Source organism: Equus caballus, chromosome X (assembly GCF_041296265.1).
Source record: "Equus caballus isolate H_3958 breed thoroughbred chromosome X, TB-T2T, whole genome shotgun sequence".
NCBI lineage: Eukaryota > Metazoa > Chordata > Mammalia > Perissodactyla > Equidae > Equus > Equus caballus.
Genome location: NC_091715.1, coordinates 45,212,573 through 45,236,427, shown reverse-complemented (window position 1 = coordinate 45,236,427; position 23,855 = coordinate 45,212,573). Strand labels below are relative to the sequence as shown.

Below are 23,855 nucleotides of genomic sequence, written 5' to 3'. Positions count from 1 at the left end.
CCCATCTCAAAGCTTTTGAGAAACTTCCACAGGACCTTTCTGCCCCGACCCTGACCCCAGGCTGCCCACCTCCGGCCTCCTCTGCACTTGTAGCCCACGTGGGTTGCTCTTTCCGCAGCCTCTTGGCCACCTCTCCCCACCTCTACGGTGTGCCTCTCTCAAGCATCTCAGAAAGGCTGGAGTCTGACCTCCTCAGTCAGCTTTTGTCCTGGCAGCACAGCCGCCACGCCAGCATCCCCACCCAGTCGGCCAGCCAGCCAGCCAGCCGGCTGCTCCTCGGCCTCACCAGCCCCCTTCCCCGCCCCGCCCCAGGGAGGACCAGGCTGGTGGCTGGGAGTCTCCCTGCCTGCTCAGCCTCCCTCCTTGCCTCCCTCTCTTTCCCTGCCTCCCTCCCTCCTCCGCCCGTCCCTGAGGCAGGGACCGTGCAAATCGAGGAGAGGGGGGACGGACAGGCCGGATGGGGTCCAGCTTAGGACCCCGGGCTCTCTGCTGATGCCCCATCCAGGCTGGGTGTCCCTAGCATCTTGGGACCTGGATTTGTGTGAGCCGGGGTGGTTTCCAGGCCAGGAGGGTCCCTCCGGCGTGCCCATGGTGCCCTTGTTTTGCATCAGGACCCCCCCCTCGGATGCTCTGAGCCACCCTCCTCAACCCGGATCTAAAACCCGGGACACAGCTCTCAGGCCAGCCTCTCTCTCCACCCCACCCCCTCTTTCTGGCGTCCATCCCCTCCCCAACACCACCTCTGCTGCTGCCTCTGGCTGTGGACCTACTCCTGTTTCCCATCCCCGCCCAGCCTGGGGAGCGGGGTGAGCCTGGATGAGAGCCCCCTCAACCTGGGGCTCTCCCAGGCCATGGCGCGAGTGCTCCCAGGGAGGAGCCCTGGACCCTGAGCATCTGCTAGAGGCTTGGCAGAGGCCCCGCGGGGACCGTGTCTTCTGAGGACAAAAGGCAGCAGCCGGCAGGCAGACAGGGAAGCAGGGGGGACCAATAGCCAGGCGGGCAGACGGGTCGTAGGGGCCAGCGCTGGCCGCCCTCCCAGCTTGGCAGTGGCACGAAGATGGGGGTGGGACTGTGTAGTGGGGGAAGCACCTGCCCAGATCCCCACCTGCCAGCTAGCTGGGCACCCCAAGGCTATGTGCTGCCCACCTGGTGTTCTCCAACACCCGCAGCCCTGCCCAGTGCACCCCTCCGGTGCCTGCTTCCCCTGATGTCTGCAATCTAGACCAGCCCAACTGTATCCACGGCAACAGGAGCAAGAGTGTCACTGGCCAGCCAGATCGCTGAGGGTCCCACAGTGTGGCCCGGGCTGTGATTCATCCTGGGTCAGACGTCTTGAGGCCCCCTCCTTGGATTCCAAGACAGCCCTGCTGAGAGAGCCCAGGTAAGTAGTCAGCATCCTTCCACCAAGGGTGGGGGGCTGGGACTTCTCTTCTGTCTCCCCACACATATTTCAGAGTCTCCATCACTGCCTTGCTCTCTGTCTCTCTCTGACTCTGTTAGTCTCTCTCTTTCTGCTCCATCGCAAGGGCTACTTGGGCACCCAAACCTGGAGAGTCCTGTAGCCACCCTCATCTTTCTCAGTCCCAAATGTCCCATGAGAAAGGGGACCACCACCTGTTTCCTCGCACAGGGTCTGTTTTTATCATTATGGTCGCGGTTGGGCACCAGGCTGTGTTAATATTTCCTCATGTGCTAGCTGTGGAAGGCACGCCTGGGAGCCGGGCCGTGCTCTCCTCACAATGCCTGCACCCCGGGCAGGCTCAGCCTCCTGCAGCTGCCTCCTCTCCCTTTCCCTCCTCCTCCACTCTCCTCCAGGTTCCTTGGCCTGCATGCAGGGTGTGTGTGTGTCTGTGTGTGTGTGTGTGTGAGCAGGCAGGTGGGTAGACATGATAGAGAAGCTGCTCCCAGCCCAGACCACCCTCCACTTCTTCTTCCCTCCCCCCTTTCCGTTCCTTTGCTTGCCTTCCTTCCTTCCCTCCCCCTTTTCTTTCTTGCTTTCCTTCCTTCCTTCCTTCCTTCCTTCCTTCCTTTTCTTCTCCTGTCTCTCCCTACAGGTAGCAGACTTTTGCTCACTCGCTACCGAAGATATTGCTGTGATTCCCGGGTAAAGGGGAGGAAGTCACTGTAGGGCTGAAAGGAAGGTGAGGTGGGGTGGGGAGCACTTCCAGGCCCTAGGCTGCCTGATGGCTCTGTGGGGGCAAGGACCATGTCACACAACAACCTGCAGGGGCCAGGCACAACATGGTGGTCCCCAGCCTCCATCACAAGGCTGTCTATCTCTGTTTCAGACACCCACGTTGTATCTGGGACCCCCAGAGCTTATGGCCTTGTGCATGTCGCCAGTGGTCCCTATGTCTGGAGGGGCAAGAAAGCCTGGTTCATGGAGAACATGGATTCTCCAGGGACACTTCCTGCCGCTACTAGCTCTGCAACTTGAGTGAAAGTATGCTACTTACTGAATCTTGGTTTTCCCATCTGTCAAAGAGACTGGTAACTCTTCCATCATGAGTGTGTGTAGTGACCAGATGAGTTGGTGTGTGTAAATAAAGGATGTGCCTAGAAGTGGCCCTTCAGCAATGTCAGCAAAGCTCATGGTCAATATTGTTGCCGGTTATTCATGATTAATGCCGCTATTGATTATTTGGGGGAGGGACTGGCCCCTCTTCTTCAGGCTCTTGGTAGAGATCTGGGGAGGACAGCAGGTAGGCAAATGGTGAGGGGAGTGGAGGGGAGGTAGGAGCAGTTCTATGTTGTTCCACCTCATTTGTAGGAAGTTACAAGTGGTAGCTGTGGGCAGAGCTCCTGCCCCTACCCCACTCCAGGCTCCTTTCCCTGCACTTGCTCCTGTCTGTGCACACACACACACACGCACAGAGGCTTGAGGCCCCCATGAGCTAACAGAGGTCTGGCTTGCAGCCTGCAGCATTTCTGGCCCTGACGATGTATGCGTCTCCCTGTTGAGGGGAGACTTGGCAAGAGTTTGGCCTGTGGTCAGTGGTTGGCAGGGCCTGTAGATAAGGCTGAAGCTTCTGAGATCGCAGGGCTTCGGGGAGAGCTGGGGTGTGGCCCATGCAGCAGCCAGACCTGTGGGGGACAGTTCGCAGGGAGTTGCTAACCAAGAGCCTGGGCTAGGGGTACAGTGGGGGTTACTGGCTGGTTTCTGGGTGCGGAGACGTGGTGAAAAACTGAGTGAGGGAGTGTGGCTGGCAGAGGGTCCTCAAGGCCAGGGGAGGAGTAGGAGGAGGAGAAAGGCTGAGGCCCAGAACACTACCTCCTCTGTGGGGGCAAGGAGCGATGGGGCTTTGGAGTGTAGAGTAGACTTTTCTGAAGAAGCATTTGATGTGGAAGGGAGAGGACCCAACCTGTGGTCCAGAGGCATCTGGGCCTGAGCATGGGTGTATACTGTATGTGCAACTGAAGGTGTGTAGCTGTGTGCGCAGTCTGTGTGTGTGTGTCTGTTCATGGGCACTGTGGGTGTGTATATGTCTGTGTGTGTGAACAGGCTATGTGATGGTGTATGTGAGTGTATGGGTGTCTGGGTAGGTTTGTGTGTGTGTAGGGGAGTGGGTATGACTTTGCATGTCTGTCTGGGTGAGCAAATAGGTATGTTTGATTCTGAGCCTCAGTGAGGGTGTATTTCTCTGAGCCAACAGGCCTGTTGAATGTCTGGTTGTATATGTGTGTGGTATCAATTTGTCTTTGAGTGTACATGTCTGATTGTATATGTATGAGTATGAGGGTTTCAGAATGCCTGGGTATGCATATCCAATTAGGTGAATGCCTAGTTGTAGCGGATTGTGTATATTCATGTGTGTTTATGTGTACATATGAGTTAGGTGCATCTAAATGGTGCGTTTGTGAGTGTAAGGGCATCTGTGTGTGTGTCCATGCATGCATGGGAGGGTATGTGTGTGTGAACATGCTTCTGTGTGGGTGGGTCTGTCATGTATATGTATGAGTAGGCCTATGTGTGAATGTCCATGTGGGCTCTCTAGCATTTTGAATTATGGGTGTGCATGTTTGGGGAGATATTGTCTGTAGACAGGCTTATGGGTCCACATCTGATTAGGGAAATGTTAGTGTAGATGGTCACACTAGTATAAGGAGAACTAATTGTGTGAGTAAGGGAGAGTGTGTGAGTACATGTTTTGTTCATGAAAATATATTTTGTGGATATGCCTATGTGTGCACATCTGACTATGTATATGGGTATGGATGTGGGGTGGGTTGTATACATATGCACAGAAGACTGTGTACACAGGTGAATAGATGCATTTGTGTACATGTCTAATTATGTTTGTGGATACACTGTTATATGTGAGTACATGTCTCATTGTGATATGCATGAGTAACTATGTTTCATAATACTTGGGTGCACGTGTCTGATTATGTGTTTTGTTTGGATTTCTGAGTATGAGTGTGAATATGTGAGTGTGGATATGCCTGTGAAGTGACTGTGAGTGTATATGTATGTGTATCTGCTAGTATGTGTGAACATCTGGCTGTACGCAATTTGAGTGAACATGTTTGTATATTTGTGTGTTCATGCACATCTAAGTGTGTGTGTGCATGCACACGTGCGTGTGCATGTGAATATGCCTGTGCGCGTGCCTGTCTGCAGGTACAGGTGTGTGAATGTACCAGTTTGTACGGCTCTAATTATTTGCATATGTGTGTTTGTGTTTATATACCATTGTTTGTTCTGGAGCATATGTTGTAGAACAGTGTAAGTGAATGTATGTCTGTGCCACTCTGGGCCTATAAGTGTGTTTGAGTGTATGTGTGTGTGTGGTATGAGGATGTCTTACATGTGTATGTCTGTGCTGAGTGTTATCAGTTCTTCTCGTGCAGATGTACAAGTGCGTGAGAATATGTGACTGCTCTTCTATGTGTGCGTGTATGTGAACATACCTTTGTGTCCAAGTCTGTCCGGGAATGTGAGTGTAAATGAATCTTCTTTTGTTTGCGTAGTTTCTCATATGGGTGTATGCACGTGTGCAAATGTATAAGGTGTGCATATCTGGCCATGATTGTGTGAGTATGTTTTGTAAGTACATTTGTGTCTCCATGTCTGATTGTGTGCATATAGGAACAAATGATGTACAAGTCTATAAGCATGTGAATGTGCTCAGAGGCGGACATGCCCGGTTGTGTGTATAAGTCTATGTGTGTTAGAATGTCTGTATATGCAGACATCATCTCATTGACAAGCATGTGCACATCTGAGCATTTATGTGTGTGCGTACACCCATGTGTGAGTGTGTGTGAATATGCTTATGTGGTCATGTCCAGGTGTGTGTGTGTGTGTATACATTTGGGAGCTCACCTCTATGTGTTATGTTTGTTCATTGTCTCGTTAGGTGTGATACAGAGTCTGCCTGACTGTGGTCGTGTGTAAGTATGCCTGTGTGTACACCTGTGTTTGTGAGTAAATGTATGTCCTTCATGGACATTATGTCATATGAAGGTATGCCATGCATGCATGCCTATGTTTGAGAGTAAATGGATGTGAACGTGTGGGACCATGTGCAGTGCGAGTGTGCATTGCTGTGAGTGTGCCTATGTATAGGGATGAGTGTAGGTATTTGTGCATGTGCCTATCTGATGGTATGTGTGTGAGAGAAATATTTGGCCTTGGCCCTATGCAGATAGACCTTATCCCTGAGGAGATGATAAGGGAGGGTACTTATGAGTCTGTGTGATGCTATGCACACCCAAGCGTGTGTTTATGTGCATGTCTGAGTCACTGGCACCCTGCTAGACCATGTCTGCCTCTAACTTGTAGACATCCTACAGGATTGCAAACTATAACACCCGAGCAATCCATGAACCTCTTCTGGAGCCTCTCTGACTTTGACCACGTGCTGGGCTTTTGTGTGGGTCTCAGGATAATTCCTGTCATCATTCACATTCAAGAAGTGGGAACCAATCATGGCTGATGTCCTACTAGGGAAGGGGGCCTGTCACCTCTTTAGGAAAGGATTTTTTGAAAGACAAAGACTTCCCTTCCCTTCCCTTCCCCTCCCCATCAAAGACCCAGGACAAAATGGCATTGTATGGTGTCTAGGGTTGATAAATGGTTTTCACGGAGAGCACCCGAATTATGCCGTCCAGGCAGAAACCTAGATGTGAATATATATGTATAAGTGAAGGTATATCTGGGTAGAGTAGGGTGTGTGTGTGTGTAGAAAAGGGTGTTATATTTGGTGAGAGAGAGAATGAGAGAGAGAGAGAGACAGAGAGAGCGAGAGAAGGGGTCTGAGTTGTATGTATGTAAGAGAGAGCCCGGGTGTTTCTGGGTGGAGTGTGTATGTAAGACATTTGGGTATATCTGGGAGGGGCAGGTGTGAGTGTGGGTGTGTGTTAATGGTACATTTGTGAGGTACTATGAGAGCATCGGCCTATTTGAGTGGAGGATGGTATGAGTGAGAGTTTGGGTGTGTCTGGGTGGAAAGATGTGTGAGGATGTGAATATTTGAGGGATACGTGGGTATGGGTATAGCTGGATGGTGCAGGAGAGAGTGGGGAGATATCTGGGCAATGTATGTGTTTGATAGTGTGGATGTATCTGTGTTGTGTGTGTAAGAGAGAGTGTGGGTATTCCTAGGTAGAGTATGTGTATGAGGGAGTATGGGCGTTTGGGGGTGGAGGGCATTCAAATATGGGTATATCTGGATGGTGTGTAGGTGGGTGAGAGCACAAGTGTATCTAGGCAATGAAAGCGTGTGATGGAGTACACCTAGATGTACCTAGATGTACCTGTAGTGCCTAGATGTTGTGTGTGTGTGTGTGTGTGTGTGTGTGTGTAAGAGAGAGAATTTGGGTACGTCGGGGTGAGGGTGGGAGTGTGAGTGTGTATACAATTGGGGGTATCTGGGGATGGTGTGTGGGGGTGTGTGAGAAAGTATGGGTGTATCTGCATTGTGTGTGTGGAATGTGGGTATTCTGGATGACGATGATTAAGAGAGAGGGGATATGGATTGTGTGTCTGTGTAAGAGAGAGTGAGGTGTTTCTGAGTGTGGGTGTATGAGAGCACGGATGTATCAGGTGGGAGGAGTACGTAGATATATCTGGATGAGGTGTAAGTGTTTGGGTTTAACTGGGTTGGGAGGTGAGTGTGAGTGTATTGGAGGTGTGAGTGGGTGTATCTGGATGACGTGTGGGTGAGATGTGGATGCATGTGGATGATATGTGAGAGAGGGTGTCGGGGTATGTCTGGGCTGTGTGTGAGACAGTGTGTGGGTGTATTTTGGGTGAAGTGTGTTTGAATGTGGGTGTATCTGGATGGTGGGTGCGTGAGAGCATGGGTGTATTTGGGTGGCCGAGTGTGTAGTAAGGTATATCTGGATGGTGTGTTGTGAAAGTTTTTGTTGTATATCTGGGTGTATATGCACCTGGGTATGTGTGTGTATAACTGGATAGGGTGTGTGAAAGAGAGAATTTGGGGGGCATATCTGGGTGGGAAGTGTGTTTGGAGTGTGTGTGCATCTGGGTAGTGTGGAGGGGATGAGAGCATGGATGTATCTGGTCAATGGAGTATCTGGGGAGGTGCACCTGGATGGCATGTGTGAGAGCTGGATATATCTGGGCGGGATGTTAATGCAAATGTATCTAGATGGTGGTGTGCATCTAGATGATGTGTGTGGGTGTGAGTGTATCTCAGTGGTCCGTATGGGATGAATCTGGATGGTGTGTGTATGTGTGAGAGGGTGAACGTATCTGGGTGGGGCTGGGTGAGTGGAGCTGTGCTTGGGGTGTGTGTGTGAGAGAGAGAGACATACAGACAGAGACAGAGAGACAGAGAAAGTGAGCGAATGTGGATAGGATTTGTGTGTGAGTGGGTGTCTCTGGATTATGTGTACGTGGGTGTCTGTGTGTGTGGATGTATTTGGGTTGGGAATTTGTGGGTGTGATTAGCTGGGTGGAGTGTGTGCAAGTGTAGTGTCTTTGAGTGGTGTGTGTGTCACCGTGGGTGTGTGTCTTGATACTGTGTGTGAGAGAGGTTTTAGTTGTGCCTGGGTCGGGTATGAGGGTTCTGGGTTGGGAATGTGTGCAAGTTTGAGTGTATCTGAATGGTGTATGTGAGAGTGTGGGTGTACTGAGTTGGGAGTTTGAATAAGTGTGGCTGTATCTGGGTGTAGTGCCTGTGACTGTAGGTGTATTTGATGTGTGTGTGTACAAGGATGGGTATGTTTGGACGGGATGTGTGTGAGAGAGTGTGGCTGTATCAGTATTGGGTATGTGTGTGAAATTGGGTATATCCAAATAGTGTGTGTAAGAAAAAGAATGTGCACCTATCTGGGTTGGGGCATGTGAGAGTGGGTTTATCTAAGCAGGATGTGTGGGGTTCCCTCTGGGTGGTGTTTGAGAGAGAGATAGGGTGTATCTGGGTGGTGTGTAAAAGAGAGAGTGTATAGGTGAATCTGTGCGGAGTGTGTGAATGTGAGTGTATCTGGGTGGGGAGGTGTGCATGTGAGTTTATCTGGATAGTGTGTGTGAGAGTGTTTGGGTGTGTTTGGGTGGGGAATGTATCTGAGAATATGGGTGTATCTGTATGTGAGTGTGGATTTCTCTGGTTGGTGTGTAGGTGGTACATCTGGGTGTTTTGTGTGTTTGATAGTGTGGGTGTATCTGAGTGGGCTGTGTGTTTATGGGCGTGTTTATGAATGTGTGTATCTTTCCTAGGGCATATATACTTCGGCTGGAGTGTCTGTAAATGTGAGCATGTCCATGTTTGTGTCTGTGTGTGCATGTGTGTGGCTGTTTGCAGCTGAGTGTGTCAATACATGGCTTGTGTGTGCATTGCATGTGCTTGTGCTAGAGTGGTGTGTATCTGTGTATGTGTATGAAGTGAATGTGCTTCTGCATGTGAGTAAGTTGGATCTGCAAGGTCTCTGGAGCCAGGCTCTTGGTTTGCATTCTAGTTCTGCCGTGTATTAGCTGTGCGGCTTTGGGCAAGTCACCTAACCTCAATGAAGCCCCAGTTCCTTATCTGTCAAGTAGGAGTAATAATACCACCTATCTCGTAGGGTGAGGTTTGGATGAGTTAATATTTGAAAAGTGCTTAGGACAGTGCCAGGCACATAATGAGTCCTCTGTGCCATATAAGGTGTTACCTAGTACGTAATTATTGATGTGCTGATGTGTAAGTAACAGTGTGTGTCCATCTGCAAGTGTGAATGGGGTAGTTTCTATGTGCGTATTTGCCACGTTAGCTGTCTCCATGTGTATGTGAGAGAATGAGCAGATCCTGTGTGTATGTGAGAGGGTGCTTGTACATAAAACTTGTTTTATACTTATATGTGTCCCAGTGTGTGTATAAAACCAGGGGTGTCTGAGAAAGGAAGTGTGTGTCCAGGAGGTCAATGGAGGGAGTTTGGCCCTGTGTGTGTATTTCCCAGTGTGTGCAAATCCGGGTGTATGAGTGCACACATCTGTGTCTGTGATAGTGTTGTGTCCATGTGAGTTCAGGTGTTACCCTGCATTGCCAGTATGTCTGCATACGTGAGCACGCACGTCAATCTCTATTGTGAGTGTCTGCAAATGTAAGAAGGTTGGTATCCAGGTTTATACGTGATGTGTGTGTGTGTGTGTGTGTTTGTATAAAGGATTTGTGCCTATATGGCCATGTACTAGGATGTGTATATCTGTGACATGTGAGTTTATATGTAGGTGTAAATGGGTGTGTGCATCTGAGGCTTTGTGTCTGTCTGTGTTCACAAGCATTGGTGGCTATGTGGATGTGTATGCATGAGCCTGCATTGCTCTACACGCCTGCCTGCCTCTGTCTGTAGCAGTGAGCCTGAGCAATGTGTCTGTGTGTGTGAGCATATCTTTACTGTGTGTATGTGTATGTGTATGTGTGCCAGGGCAGATTTATATACTGTGTTCATATGTATGTGTGCCAGGGCAGGGTTTGTATAAGCTAGTGGGTTTTAATCTTTTAGTGTAAGAGCCTGGAGTGGGTAGGGCCTGGATCTGTAGGATGTGCACAGGACTTGCCCTGTATCTGAATGTCAGTTCTGATGTCTGTGCACACAATTGTGTCTGAAAGCATGCAGGACCATGTGATTTGGTTTGTAGGTGTATGTGTCTGCATGTGCCCATGTGAATGGCGAATATGTCTCTGCCTAGGCCTGTATTTCTATAAAAGAGTGGTTATATCTGTGTGTGTGCGTGTGTGTGTGTTTTGTATATCTTTGCATGATTTGCCGGTAGGTGGGCACCTACACACACACCTAACCATTTCTGTGTAGAAGAGGAAGTATGTGTGTACGTGTGTGTATGAGCACCTGATTGCACTTATCAGCTGGTGTGAGTCTGGATGTAAGTGCAAATTCAAATCTCCATGTAACACGTGTGCCTGTGGGCACATATCTGTCCACGTGTGCTAGTGTGTCTATGCAATATGACTAGATGTGAATGTGTTAGGGCATTCACAGCCAGGCACACAGAAAAGGTGAAATATTTGTATGGCGCACTGGAGTAAACCGAAGAGGATTTAGGGGTACTGGGGTTTGATGAAAAGGACTTCTTTACATTTTCTTTTCGTTATACCAATTGTGGTAAGAAAAACAAAAATGCGAAGTTTTCAGAGAGTCATTAAATATTGAATTTGTATATAACTTCCCAATGAAATCTTTTCAGAATTTTGTCATAGCACACTTGAGTTCACTTCTGTAAGCATAAGTTTTTATTCACTCGTGCAAATTTGTAGTGGTCAACGTTCGTGCCCACTTCTTCTGAGCCTCTGGTCATGACTGCCTTGATTTATTTCATGGTCATTTGATTCACTTGTGGCCATTTTCATCATGATTAGGTAAATCAGTTGGTACTGAGCATAGATCTTCTACATCGTTATTGTGTTTCTCGGTAAAAACCCAAACAAAACAAATGAAGCAAATAACCACTAGTAGTTTCAGCACGGATATAAACTTCCATCGTGACCTGCCACTTCTCAATCTTGGAAGGCATGTTGTCGAAAGTAAGATCCATTCCGTGGAGCTTGTTGAGACACAGTTTGCCCTAATGTCTTCAGTAATCAGCTGGAATGTGTGAAATATAGCTGCATGGTCCTGCAGGCCAGCAAAGCTTACCTCAAAAGCACAAGCTTTGGGGTCATCAGGTACCATTTTGGCTTCTCTGAAGCATCAGATGCAGTTTCTAGTGTTGAATATGGCTGATGCTTTCATACCATACCAAATTTTCTTAAGAAATGGAACAACTGCTTGTTCGTGCCTCCCTTTTTCACCTCCCTTTTATAACTTACTGGTTCTTGCCAAGGCCAGGCAGAGACCCAGGTTTTATGCTCGAAATAGCTACATGATCTCTTCTATTTCTTGGTAGTTACCCTCAACAGGAAACTGCTTGCATAAGTAGGTGACAGCAAATGGTCAAAGGGTATTTTTTTTATTGATTAAAACTCCTTTCTCGTCAATAATCAGAACTTGGATAATTCATAGTCTTTGAAATTTGTACATCAAAGGTGAAACCTTCTTTAAATCTAATGCTTCTTTCTTTTCTTTCAATCAGATGTGATGTTGAAATTCCTTGTAACAAATGCTCATGAATTTTGAATCCAACAGAAAATTTTCGTTTTGAGTATTTAAAAATAACGATGAAGCTTTTCCCCTAAGTAGACACATTGTTCTACTCATCCTAATAAGTCTTCTTTAGTGTTGAACTTATAACACCGACTAAACCTCACCCAGGAACCATACTTGGCCTCATTTCCTCTAAATTGAAGTTTGGCTTCAAATCCGTAAACCTCGTCGGTATACTTTCATATATTTTTGACTGTCTTCAAAATTTTTGCTGTCATTTTGTTCATGTGCTCAAAGAGCCATTTGTTGAAGCCAGTAAGCATCAAATCAGCAAAGTGAGAATCGTTCACAAAATCCTTACACACTTAGGTTTAAAACGATGGAGAATGGGATACTGATCCCAGTGCTTCGCGAAAAGCTGACAAGCGCGTGGGTAGTGCCCTGGATCTTATTAACTTCACCTAGCATCATTTACTGTGGAAATGAGACCTTCAGGCAAACTTTTTTTTTTTTTTTGAGGAAGACTGGCCCTGAGCTAACATCTGTGCCCATCTTCCTCTAACTTTATGTGTAGGACGCCTGCCACAGCATGGCTTGACAAGCAAGGCTAGGTCCACACCCGGGATCCGAACCAGCGAACCCCAGGCCGCCGAAGCGGAACTTGCGAACTTGACTGCTGCGCCACCGGGCCGGCCCCTCAGGCAAACTTTTATAGGTGAGGCTCCTCAGTGAATGAATGAATCTCTGCGTTTTCAGAACAAATTCCGCATGTCAACTTCCTGCCTTCTCAACAGCAGCATCAGTCCACGACCTTACGCAAAGTTTCCACAATATTTCAGAATACTCATGTATCCTTTTGAATATTTCAACCTTAGTTTATTTTGGTGCTTCTTGCATTTCTCTTCAGGCTTTCTGACTAGTACTATAAGCATTGTCAATCAACATCCAGAATTGCATCAGTACGAAATGAAAACCCTTTCGATTCGATGAACTTCTGGGTTAGTGTTGCCTTGATGTCCTTTGACCGGTTGTCAGTGTGTCTCCTAATAACAATAATTGAAAGTGGCCCCTTTCCTATTCCCTTTACCTCGTGGGTCTCAAATATAGTGTGGACAATTTCCCGGCAGACTGCTAATGTGAGATTCTGCTGAACGGTCATCTTAGCTTTACTTACTAATTATGCAACCCTGTCACTAGCTGGTTGAGCTCCATCTAAGAATGTTTTAACTCATCTCATGAAAGAGCCCGGTTTCTTGATTTGCACCTCCGGGTGCTTTAAAAAGTCCAAATCTTTCTCTGTGTAATAGAGTGTTTTGTGGTCGGTTGACCAACATAGCCTACTGGGAAATGAAGTTTCTTTTGATAACTTTTCCATGCAAATCGAACATTTAGGCAGAGAAAGAGAGGGCTCATTGGGCAGCTGAATCCAAATTTGAGAGAATCCTCATTAAATTGCTTAAATTAGGGACATCTTGGATTTTTTTGGAGGGGAGACTAACTGTGTTTGTCTTGTGAGTCTCCTGATTTTCCAGCTTTAGTCAAAAAGTCCATTTTGATGGGAAAAGAACTATCATCTCAAAAATGAAATTACTTGAAGATAAAGTACTGAAGGGATCAGCAGACCTTTGTGACTTCTGAAAATTGAGTTTTTCAAAAAACAAATTTGAGTTCTTCTGCATTCTTAAGAAAGCAGCACTCCACGATGGAGCCAGAAACGCCTAGATTTTCCTCTCATGAATCAACTCAATTCAACTGTAGTCAGGCGCCATTCATTTATTGACAAATGTTTTTAATTAAAACCAAAAAATAATAGTTAATTATGAAATCCCACCAAGAATAAGATTTGGCTAATTTTTAATATTAAAAGCCAGTAGCAAGTAAATCAATAAGCAAAGAACTAATGAAAATGATATGGTTGTAATTTTTTAAAAGCGTCCTTATCTTTTAGAAATACTTACTGAAATACTTGTGGATGAAATGGTATCATAGATATGTTTCAGAATACTCTGGAAGTGGGGGAAGTGGGTGAGGTTATAGGCGAAAAAAGACCCTATGAGTTGATCATTGGTGAATCTGGGCAATGGGTGCGCTAAGGTTCGTTACAGGATTCTTTCTACTTTTTTTCTTTTAAAGATTGGCATCTGAGCTAACAACTGTTGCCAACCTTCTTTTTTTTTTCTTCTCCCCAAAGCCCCCCCCCCCCAGTACACAGTTGTATATTCTAGTTGTGAGTGCCTCTGGCTGTCCCACGTGGGTCGCCGCCTCAGCATGGCCTGATGAGCAGTGCCATGTCCGCCCCCAGGATCCGAACAGGCAAAACCCCGGGCCGCCGAAGTGGAGCGCGCACACTTAACCACTCGGCCACCGGGCCAGCCCCTCTTTCTACTCTTTTATGTTTGAAATGTTCTAAAAGAAAAAATTTTTAAATAAAGCAACAATCAAGGAAATTAATAACATAATTATATTTCTTTTAGGAACACCTAATACTGTATAATAGTAATAACAGCAACAATCATAACAGCTTTCTATTTTTGTGGAAAAATAAGAATGAGATCAAATTAAAAGAAAAACAAACGTTGTACATGTATAGGCAAGACCAAAGAGCCTCACTGATGATGAACGAGTGGCAATCAAAGTAATCATCAGACTATCAGGGATGCTTTAACAGGAAGTGATCCGAACATTTACAACCTCCCTTTTCACATGGCACCCTGGAGCCCCTTCTTGCTCTGGCCCCCTGCTGCGGCAGGTGCCCACCAGCCAGGCAGCTCTGCTAATGTCTCCACCTGTGCATGGAGGAGTTGGCTGGTCTGTGCACATGCCCTAGTTTGTCTCTGGGTGCATACCTGTTGCAAGATGTGTGTATCATGTAAGTGCATGTGTGTTGTGAACAAGTTTGTGTGTATACACATGTTTGTGTGTGCAAGAATGTATCTTGTATACATAGGTGGTTATTCTCTCTGTGTTTGGTTGTGCTTGCATATTGCTGAGGGCTGTGTGTGTGTATATTGGAGCTGGTATACTTCTCTGCATAAGTTAGTGTGTATGTGAATGAGTATCTGTGTGTACATGTGCTAGGATGTACATATCTGTGTTGGTGAGTGTGCCTAATCTATGTGAGAGGGTTTGGATGGGTCGGTGTCTGTGTGTTAGCGTGCATTAGAGTATGTACATATGTGTATACGTGAGCAGCTTTTTAGTTGCCTATTTTTTTCTTCATGCACATATACCTGTGGGTATCTGAGGGGGATTCTGTCTGTGTATACATACTTGTGTGTTTGTGTGTGTATGTGTGTGGCAGGGTTCAAGTGCATGTGAGCATGCTGGCATATGGAAGTGACTTTGAATCTGAGTGTTAATGTGTGTCACAGTGTTTGTACATGTCCTTTGTTGCAAGAGTTTGTCTGAATATGTGAGAGGATTTGAATAATCAGGTATATGGGGACAAAGGGTATATGTGAGTCTACGTGTGAGTGACAGTGAGCAGGTTTGTGTGTGTGTATCTATCTGCCAGGATTTGAGAGTTCACCTGTGTGTGTGTGTGTTAGGAGAGTTATAATTGTGGGTTTATGGGCCATTACACATGTGTGTGTGAGTGTGTGTGTGTCTCAATGTGTCTGTGTATATGAGCAATTTTCAGCCCTTCCATACCCAACGCCCTCTTTTATGTAACATATTTTGTAACACCCCTTACTATCTGGACATGGAGTTCTTAGATAATATAACTTCTATGCATATATAATTTCAAAAGAAAATCCATATAGAATTTTATACAATATCCGTATTATATCAACTCTGATACAAATAAATAAAAGATAAAATTGATTTATAAGAAAATAACTTGTATTTCAATATATAAATACTTGGTGTGACACTTCCCAAGAGAGTCAATGAAGTAATTATAGGCTTATAATGTCTTATAATGAGTAAACATGAATTTAGGAGAAGGGGAGAATGACAGGCCAAGGCCTAGTGGTGAGATTTTCCGAAATAGTGAACAACTCAAGTAAACTGCTCCACAAAACAAAGTACAGTCTCTTCTGGATTTACATGACAGCTATATTCCTGGATAATTCAGGGTATATTAAAATGAGGGGGAAAATTGTGTTTATCTGTGAAATAGAGTTAGATTCTAGATTCAATTCATTACAAGTCCAAAGTCCTAAGGGATGCAGGACATATGTTGGCTATGGGGACCTGCCCAGAAGATCACTGGATGGCCAGCATCCTCGCCCTGGACCCCTAAATGTCAGAAAGACATCCTACACCCAGGCACTGTAGCAACCAAAAATCCTCCTACAAATTTCCAAAATGTCCCCTAGAAGGCAGTAATGCCTTTGTTGAGGACGAAGCACTGATGTTTAGGCGGGGTACACTGTGCCTGTGTGAACCAAGCAGCATATACAATACACCCTCCGTGTGTGTGTGTGTGTGTGTAGGTGTCTGTGTATCTGTGTCTAAGGGCATCTGGGCACGAACAGGTGTATATATGTTACGTGCTGGCCTAGGATGGACCCAGGCTGTGGCTGCCAGTCTGTGCTCTAAAGAACCCTCTCATTTATTTACAGAATTGCCCCAGCTTTCCAGACAACACCAGGGTTTTGTTTGTTTGCTGCTATTGTTTTTTGTTTTGTTTTGTTTTGTTTTAGTGTTTGTTTTTGTTTTCACTGAGACTCTGGGCTACACATTATCTACCTTCTCGGTCTTAGTGTGTCTGTGTGTGTGTGTGTCTCTCTCTATCCATCTTTGTTTCTGCAGACAGAAAGACTGTCTCTGTCTCTGCCTCGGTCTGCATTCCTTCTCTGTAGCTGTCTTTCACTCTCCACCTTCGTCTCTCTCAATTTCTTTATCTTTCTCTCTTTCCTGGCATTATCCCTCGCCTTCTATCCCTGTTTCTGTCTCTGTTTCCGTCCCTCCTTCCCTCTCTCCCTCTGTCTCTATTTTTTCTCTCTCTTTCTCTGTCTCTATTTCTCTTCTTTCTCTGTCCCTCGCGCTTTCTGTGTCTCTTTTTCCTCACTCTTTCTTCCGCTTTCTATTTCTCTTTCTTCCTCTCTGCGTGTAAGACTATCTCCCCTTTCTTTGTTTCTCTTTTTCCCTCCCTCCCACATCTCCATCTGTCTCTCTCTCTCTCTCTGCTCCTCTCTCCTTCTCTGTCACTCTTTGTGTCTTTTTGACTCTCTCTGTCTCTATCACTTTCCCCCTGCATCCCCTCAAGTCTGAGTGTGTGTGTGTATGTGTGTGTGTACATTTACACACACCCACCTGTTGGCTGGTCCCTAGTTCTGTGGGAGCTATGAGGCATTCAGGGGCCAAAAGGGGCCCACCAACCCCACTTCTCCCAAGCTCCTGCCCTAGCACCTTCTTGTGGCCTACTGGCAGCACCTCTGAGACTTTGGGATGCCATCAAAAAAGCCTGGCCCCAGGTGGCTGTGACAGGCCAGGTTGGATTTAACTGGGAAACAGGGCAAAGGGGATACTTTTTCCTGGGAGCGAGGGGGTAGAAAGACATCCACTCAAGCCCTGCCTCCCCCAACCTCAAGCCCATCCCAGCCCCAACAGTAGTTCTGAGCTTCTCCAGCTTCTGCCCAGACGCCTTGCCACCCTCCCTCTTGGCCCTGCCCTCTTACCTTATCACACCCCACAGCCCCTGCCCCCAGCCAGCACATACCAGGAGCTCTCCTATTTCCCCTCAAACTTTGTGCCTTCGCACTCGTGCACTGCCCAGGCTGCTTTTTCATCAACTCCTACCTAGATGTCTCCAGGCAGCCCTCCCTGAGCCACCAGCCCGGTTAGTCCTTCAACCAATTGATTTAACAGCTTTTGACTGAGGACCTACCATGTGCTATGCACTGCTCTTCTAGAGGATAGTGGATGAGTCTGTCATCCCTGCCCCTGTTGAGCTTTCATTGTAATAGGGAGAGGCAGGCAATAAACCAAATTTTAAACGTAAATTATACAGTAAATTAGAAGAGAGAAATTCTAGGACGAGAATAAAGTAGGGCAAGGGGCATGGGGGTGCTATTATTTCTCACCTGGATTGCTGCAGGAGCCTCATAAGTAGTCTCCCCACTTCCACCTTTGCCCCACATGGTTTGTGCTCCTCACAGCAGCAAGTGGGATCCCATTCAATCCTGAGTCATATCACATCTTTCCTTTGCTCAAAACCCTCCCATAGCTCCCATCTCACTCAGAGTAAAAGTCATAGTCTTTACCATGGCCTAAGTGATCTGGCCTTGCCAACTTTCTGACCTCACCTCCCACCACTTTCCCGTCACTCACTCTGTTCCACCCACAGTAGCCTACCATGTGTAGTCCCACCTTAGGGCCTTTGCTGTGGCTGTTCCCTCTGCCTGGACTTCTCTTTCCCCAGATATCCACATGGCTCACTCTTTCACCTCCTTCAGGTCTTTGCTCAGATAGCACCTCCTCCTTGAAGCCTTCTCTGTCCACCTCATCTAAAACTGCACCTCCTCCACCCCTAGCACTTCCTATCCCGCTTCCCTCCTTTGTTTGTACTTTTAGGAACTTATCATCACCTGACCTACTGTACTTCACCTAGGTATCTTTATTATCTAGAAGGGCAGCTTCACAAGGGCAGGGATTTTTGTCTATCTGGCTCACAGCTGTATCCTCAGTGCCCAGCACACAGTAGATGCTCAATAAATAGTTTTTCAACAAATGAATACACACAAGCATACCTACATCTTTATATTCACACATACTCCCCACCTCACTTAAAATAAAAACCCAAGTCCTCGTCACGGCCCACAGTCCTACACGATCTGACCTCTGTGAACTTGACTTCTACCACTGTCTCCCTCACCCACCCTGTTCCAACCACACTGGTCTTCCTGCTGTTTCTTGAATGTGTTAAACACATTCCTGATCGTGAATAAGGGAACTTATTTAACCAGTGGCTACTAGCATTAATAAAAAACATGAAATAAAATAGAAACTAATGGGGCACATTACACATAAAATCAGTACTGTTTTATGAAACTTTTGGTTCAGGTATGTGTGCACACGTGTGTATGTGTACTGGGTTGTGATGTAAAATGTATTTCTTACTATGAGTGACAGTCAAAAAAGTTTGAAAAACACAACCTGACGGCTTTGCAAAGGGGAAGAAGAGCAACACCAACATCCCCGCCCCACAGACCCACCAATGGAGGAAACAGGTAACTGAGGACAACCAGAAAGATGAAGTACCCTCACCCAGCAAGGAGGGGTAGGAGCAGCAGTGGGCCAAGAACCTGACACTAGCTGGGGAGGAAGTGGGGAGGCCATGTGGACACACTAACACTGCCTTTTCTGTTTCTTCCTCACCTTTCCTTTCCACCTGTTTCTTCTCACTGTCTCTTTTTCTTGTGTTTCTCGCTCTCTTTCTTTCTTTTTCTCTCTCTCTCTGTCTCTCCCTCTCTCTCTCCTTCTTTCCCCCTCTGCTTGTCTCTCCGGTTCTGTTTCTCTCCTTATCTCTTGTCACTCTTTCTCTTCCCCTCCATTTCTGTCTCACTTTGTATCCATTTATATCTTTGTCGCCATTTGCTATCTCTTTGTTCCATCCTTTCTCACTCTGTCTCTATGCCTCTGTGTGTGTTTTTCTCCCTGTCTCTCTCCTGCCCCCATCTCTCTGTCTCTCTGTGTCTGTGTCTCCCCCATTATCCCCAATAGCAGGTGCGGCCCAGCAGGACAACTGATGGAGTCCCCCAGGGCCCATCAAGTACCAGACTGGCTGACCCCGTAGGGTTGGGAACAGCCCCTGCCCCTCAGTATGGCCAACACCACTGGAGAGCCCGAGGAGGTGAGCGGCGCACTGTCCCCCCCATCAGCATCAGCTTACGTGAAGCTGGTGTTGCTGGGATTGATCATGTGTGTGAGCCTGGCAGGCAACGCCATCTTGTCCCTGCTGGTGCTCAAGGAGCGTGCCTTACACAAGGCTCCTTACTACTTTCTGCTGGACCTGTGCCTGGCCGATGGCATACGATCTGCCGTCTGCTTCCCCTTTGTGCTGGCTTCTGTGCGCCACGGCTCCTCATGGACCTTCAGTGCGCTCAGCTGCAAGATTGTGGCCTTTATGGCCGTGCTCTTTTGCTTCCATGCGGCCTTCATGCTGTTCTGCATCAGCGTCACCCGCTATATGGCTATCGCCCACCACCGCTTCTACGCCAAGCGCATGACACTTTGGACATGTGCAGCTGTCATCTGCATGGCCTGGACCTTGTCTGTGGCCATGGCCTTCCCACCCGTCTTTGATGTGGGCACCTACAAGTTTATCCGTGAGGAGGACCAGTGCATCTTTGAGCATCGCTACTTCAAGGCCAATGACACGCTGGGCTTCATGCTTATGTTGGCTGTGCTCATGGCAGCCACACATGCTGTCTATGGCAAGCTGCTCCTCTTCGAGTACCGTCACCGCAAGATGAAGCCAGTGCAGATGGTGCCAGCCATCAGCCAGAACTGGACATTCCATGGCCCTGGGGCCACCGGCCAGGCTGCTGCCAACTGGATTGCCGGCTTTGGCCGCGGGCCCATGCCACCAACCCTGTTGGGTATCCGGCAGAATGGGCACGCAGCCAGCCGGCGGCTGCTGGGCATGGACGAGGTCAAGGGTGAAAAGCAGCTGGGCCGCATGTTCTACGCAATCACACTGCTCTTCCTGCTCCTCTGGTCACCCTACATCGTGGCCTGCTACTGGCGAGTGTTTGTGAAAGCCTGCACCGTGCCCCACCGTTACCTGGCCACCGCTGTTTGGATGAGCTTCGCCCAGGCTGCTGTCAACCCGATCGTCTGCTTCCTGCTCAACAAGGACCTCAAGAAGTGCCTGAGGACTCACGCCCCCTGCTGGAGCACAGGAGGTGCCCCAGCTCCCAGAGAACCCTACTGTGTCATGTGAAGCAGCCTGGAGGCAGGCAGGCAGGCAAAAGGTCACCATGATGGGGCCAACTGAAAGGGAGAGATGGGGCCCCATACAAGAGTGTTTCTTTCTGAGCTCCAGCCCCAGCCCCTTGAACCACCTGGAATCTAGGCACCTTTGCCAACACCTCCCCAGGGTTGGGAATCAGGTGGGGGACTGGGAAAGAGGTATTTCTTGTTCTGTGGTGCCTGTCTCAGCCACCTCCTTCTCCACTTCTACAATCTCCCTCTTTCCCTCCTCTTCCCCCTCCCCCAGAAGTGACAATTCAAAAAAAGAAAACAAAAGAAAATGCGGGTTTTTCTACTAATAGCTGAGGAGACAGGCTTTCTTGCTTTAATGTCTCTCCTTCTGACAATGTCCAGAAAGGGGAAATTTGTCCTGTAAAATAGACTTCCAGAGCTCTTATTGCCCCTCTGCTCCCATGCACCCTCCCCTTCCAAGTCCTTTAGCAAGGCCTGGATGTTTAGGGAGAAACTGATCTGCTGGCAAGAGTGACCAAAGTGGGTGCTGGGTCCCCAGGGAGCAGGGATGCTGAATTGCTATGTTGTGTACAATGTTGTTTTAAGCTAACCCTGGCCCCAAGCCTGGTCTCTTCTCCCTCCCCACCATGTCCAGAACTCCCAAGTGTTTCTTGAGCATCTGTTTGAGAAGCCAGGAGGGGAGGGAGAAGGGCCCCTGGGGTGGGCCCAGGCTAGGTGAAGAGCAGGATGTGAGCTGCGTGCCTCGAGCTGAAGAGACCCGAGCTTAACTGCATTCTCTCAAGCTGCCTCCTGGATCCCTGGCCCCCAACTCTTCCTGAGGATGGAAATCCACTCCAGCCCCACTAAGGCTGATGTGGGTGCCATACAGGCAGGAGCAGCCTCCCAGGGAAGTGTAGGGAGAGAACCGAACTCTCAAGAGTAGCTGGATCCCAGAGCCTGGGGTCAGAGTGAAATTCAATTCCAGAATTGTCTCCTGGGTCCACGCTACTCTCCTGCAAATGAAAATTCTTTGGGGGCCTTGGTAATAGTGGTATAAGCTCCTAGGAATTGTGGACTTGAGTCCATTCCTATCTGACCTCTTTTTGTCCCCCTCAAGCCTTGGGGCCTCAAGTCCCTCCGTGGTAGCCCTTGGCCTTCTGGGCCCTCAGCCCCCAAATTCCTTCCCCCAGACAGCTCTTCTCCCCCTTCCTCCCTTCACCCTTACCTTCACCCGAATGAGAGCAGACTGAAGCCAGATTCTCCAGGTGGGGGATCCCAAGCCTCCCTCCTGGGGTAGAGTCCACTCTGGGCTCACGTCAAGGCCAGTTCTTGTGGACTGGTGATCCAAGTTGGCACTCTTTTGCCTGGTCTTGCCTGGGTTCTCTGTCCCCCTCTCATTTCCTCGGGGAGGGGGAGATCTGTATCTATCCACACCCTTTTCCCTTCTCTTAGAAGCCCTTGTCCTAAGCTCCCTCCCTACCCCCAAACAGTCTCAGAACTGGGGAAGCCTTGACCCAAGAGGAATGGGGAGGGCACTCTAGGCAGAAGAGACATTAATGAGCCTGGCTGTGGAGTGGCCCTGGAAAGGCAAGCCAGAGTGGCTGAGAGGCTGGGGGTGGGGGGTACCTGTTCTCTCAGTGACAGTGATGGGGGTGCCTTTCCCAGGGGGTAGGGTGGGGGGACCACGGGGGGGGGGTAGATAGGGTACATTCAGGAGGGTTTTCCTCCATTTCTTTTTTCTAACTGCCTGGATTCACCATTGGATTTTGTAAATGGAAAACTGAAATGAATAATGCTATATTGGATGTTTTCTCTTTCTGACTCTGTGTGTGTGTGTGTGTGTGCGTGTGCGTGTGTGTCCCGTGTGACCACATGTGGGGAGGTATGGTCAAGTGAGATACCGTGTGTCTGTGGGACTTTGTGTGGGGAGGCACCCCTGCCTGGTACACCCATGTGAGCAAATGCTTGTATGTGGAGACATATGATGTATGCATGTGCACACACACACCTATGCACCTAACTGAAAGAAGACAAACTAGAGCATGTGCCTGTAGTAGGAAGTAGAGTGGTCAGAGAGATGGAACTTGAAAACCGTACATATGTGTGTAGCAAGCAGGTAGACTCCCACCTCATAAGATCTTCCTCCCTTGGTGCCGGCTCTGAACATGGGGAACAGGACCCCACCTCTTCCCAAAGCCTGGAACCCCCAGGTACCACTCCCAACTCCTGTATCAGTCTCCTCTCCAAAACCCAAACAAGGTGTTCCTGAAACTAGACCACCATAGGGATCAAACTTGGGGGAAACTGATGGGGTTAGGAAATGCCCCCCCCACACACAAAGTAATGGCTTCTGGAGGGATTGTTCAGTTTGGGACAGGAATCTTTCCGAAGAGTCCTCTGTATATAGCTGGGACTTTGGTAAACTTTGACTAAATTCAGAGGGAGGGAAATGCCACAGGGGGGGAAACACTCAAGCCTGGGAGTCTACCCAGCCAGCCTGCTCCCCGGGCACTCAATTACTTTACCATTTGTTTATTTATTCTCTCAGATGCACAGAATTGAGTTGACCTTACTCCTCAGTTCTTGGCACACTATATCATCATTAGTCCATGTGAGGCCCTTTTATTCTTTATTTTGTTTTATTTTGTCCCCTTCATCACCCACCCCTACCCCATCACCCCTCCCAGATAGACACCCACTCTCGTGTATTTAACGTACGTTCTTCCAATCCACCGTTCATGTGTTTATTTACATATACGTGTATCTATGAAAAATATATGGTATTGTTATGTGTTTTAATTTACATAAACAGTATTGTACTATAAATCTTGTTCTGTTTCTTTTTTCACTCAACATTCTGTTTTTGAGAGACCCAGCCATGTTGCTGTATGTAGATCTAATTCATTCTAGTGGTCCATCTTATACATATATCGCATTTTTCTTGTCCATTTCCCTGGTGATAGGTCTCTAGATTGCTTCCAATTCTCGGCTACCACAACAAGGCCGCAATGGGTAGTTTCCTGCATGTCTCTTTAGGGACGCCTAATTTAGAGGAGAGGAAACTGAAGCTCAGAGAGGCACTGATTTGGTTAGGGTTACAAAGTGAGAAGCTCTTAATGTGAATCCCAGACCAAAGCCAGAACCCCACTACCATGCCTCACAAGAGACCATCCATCTGGCCAAAAAAATCTAAAATACAATTCAAAACAGGATACACTGGGGAAAGGGGGAGGAAAGGATGGGATGAAGTATTGAGGAGATGAGGAGATATGAAGTCCTAGAAAAATCTAGCAGATGAACTGAAATCACAATCATTGAAATAACGGACGGAAAGTTAGTTTTTTTTGTGTGATTATTTCTAGAGCCATTTTGCAGAGACGGAAAACGCCACGTCAAAAGCTGGCCCCAAACCAAAGGCTCTAGGTTTCTAAATTCCA

At 47.8% G+C, this 23,855-nt stretch overlaps 1 protein-coding gene across 4 annotated transcripts; it reads left to right on the top strand.

The window, feature by feature from the left end:
* The first annotated feature begins 383 nt into the window (after window positions 1-383).
* GPR173 (G protein-coupled receptor 173) lies at window positions 384-23,244 on the top strand. Of its 4 annotated transcripts, XM_070258251.1 has the most exons (4): window positions 658-1,381; window positions 2,289-2,443; window positions 12,119-12,259; window positions 19,216-23,244. In XM_070258251.1, the coding sequence occupies exon 4, from the start codon at window positions 19,316-19,318 to the stop codon at window positions 20,435-20,437; it is 1,122 nt and encodes a 373-aa protein (XP_070114352.1). In that variant the 5' UTR covers window positions 658-1,381; window positions 2,289-2,443; window positions 12,119-12,259; window positions 19,216-19,315; the 3' UTR covers window positions 20,438-23,244. The 4 variants fall into 4 exon arrangements, with proteins under 4 accessions (XP_023489134.1, XP_070114352.1, XP_014584415.2 ...); XM_023633366.2 differs by lacking the exon at window positions 2,289-2,443 and having other exon boundaries at window positions 384-1,381; XM_070258250.1 differs by lacking the exon at window positions 2,289-2,443 and having other exon boundaries at window positions 672-1,381; window positions 19,219-22,216.
* Window positions 23,245-23,855: the final 611 nt, after the last annotated feature.

Bases quoted from the DNA above. Each gene is read 5' to 3' on its own strand.
- GPR173 (XM_023633366.2), top strand. From the start codon at position 19,316: ATGGCCAACACCACTGGAGAGCCCGAGGAGGTGAGCGGCGCACTGTCC.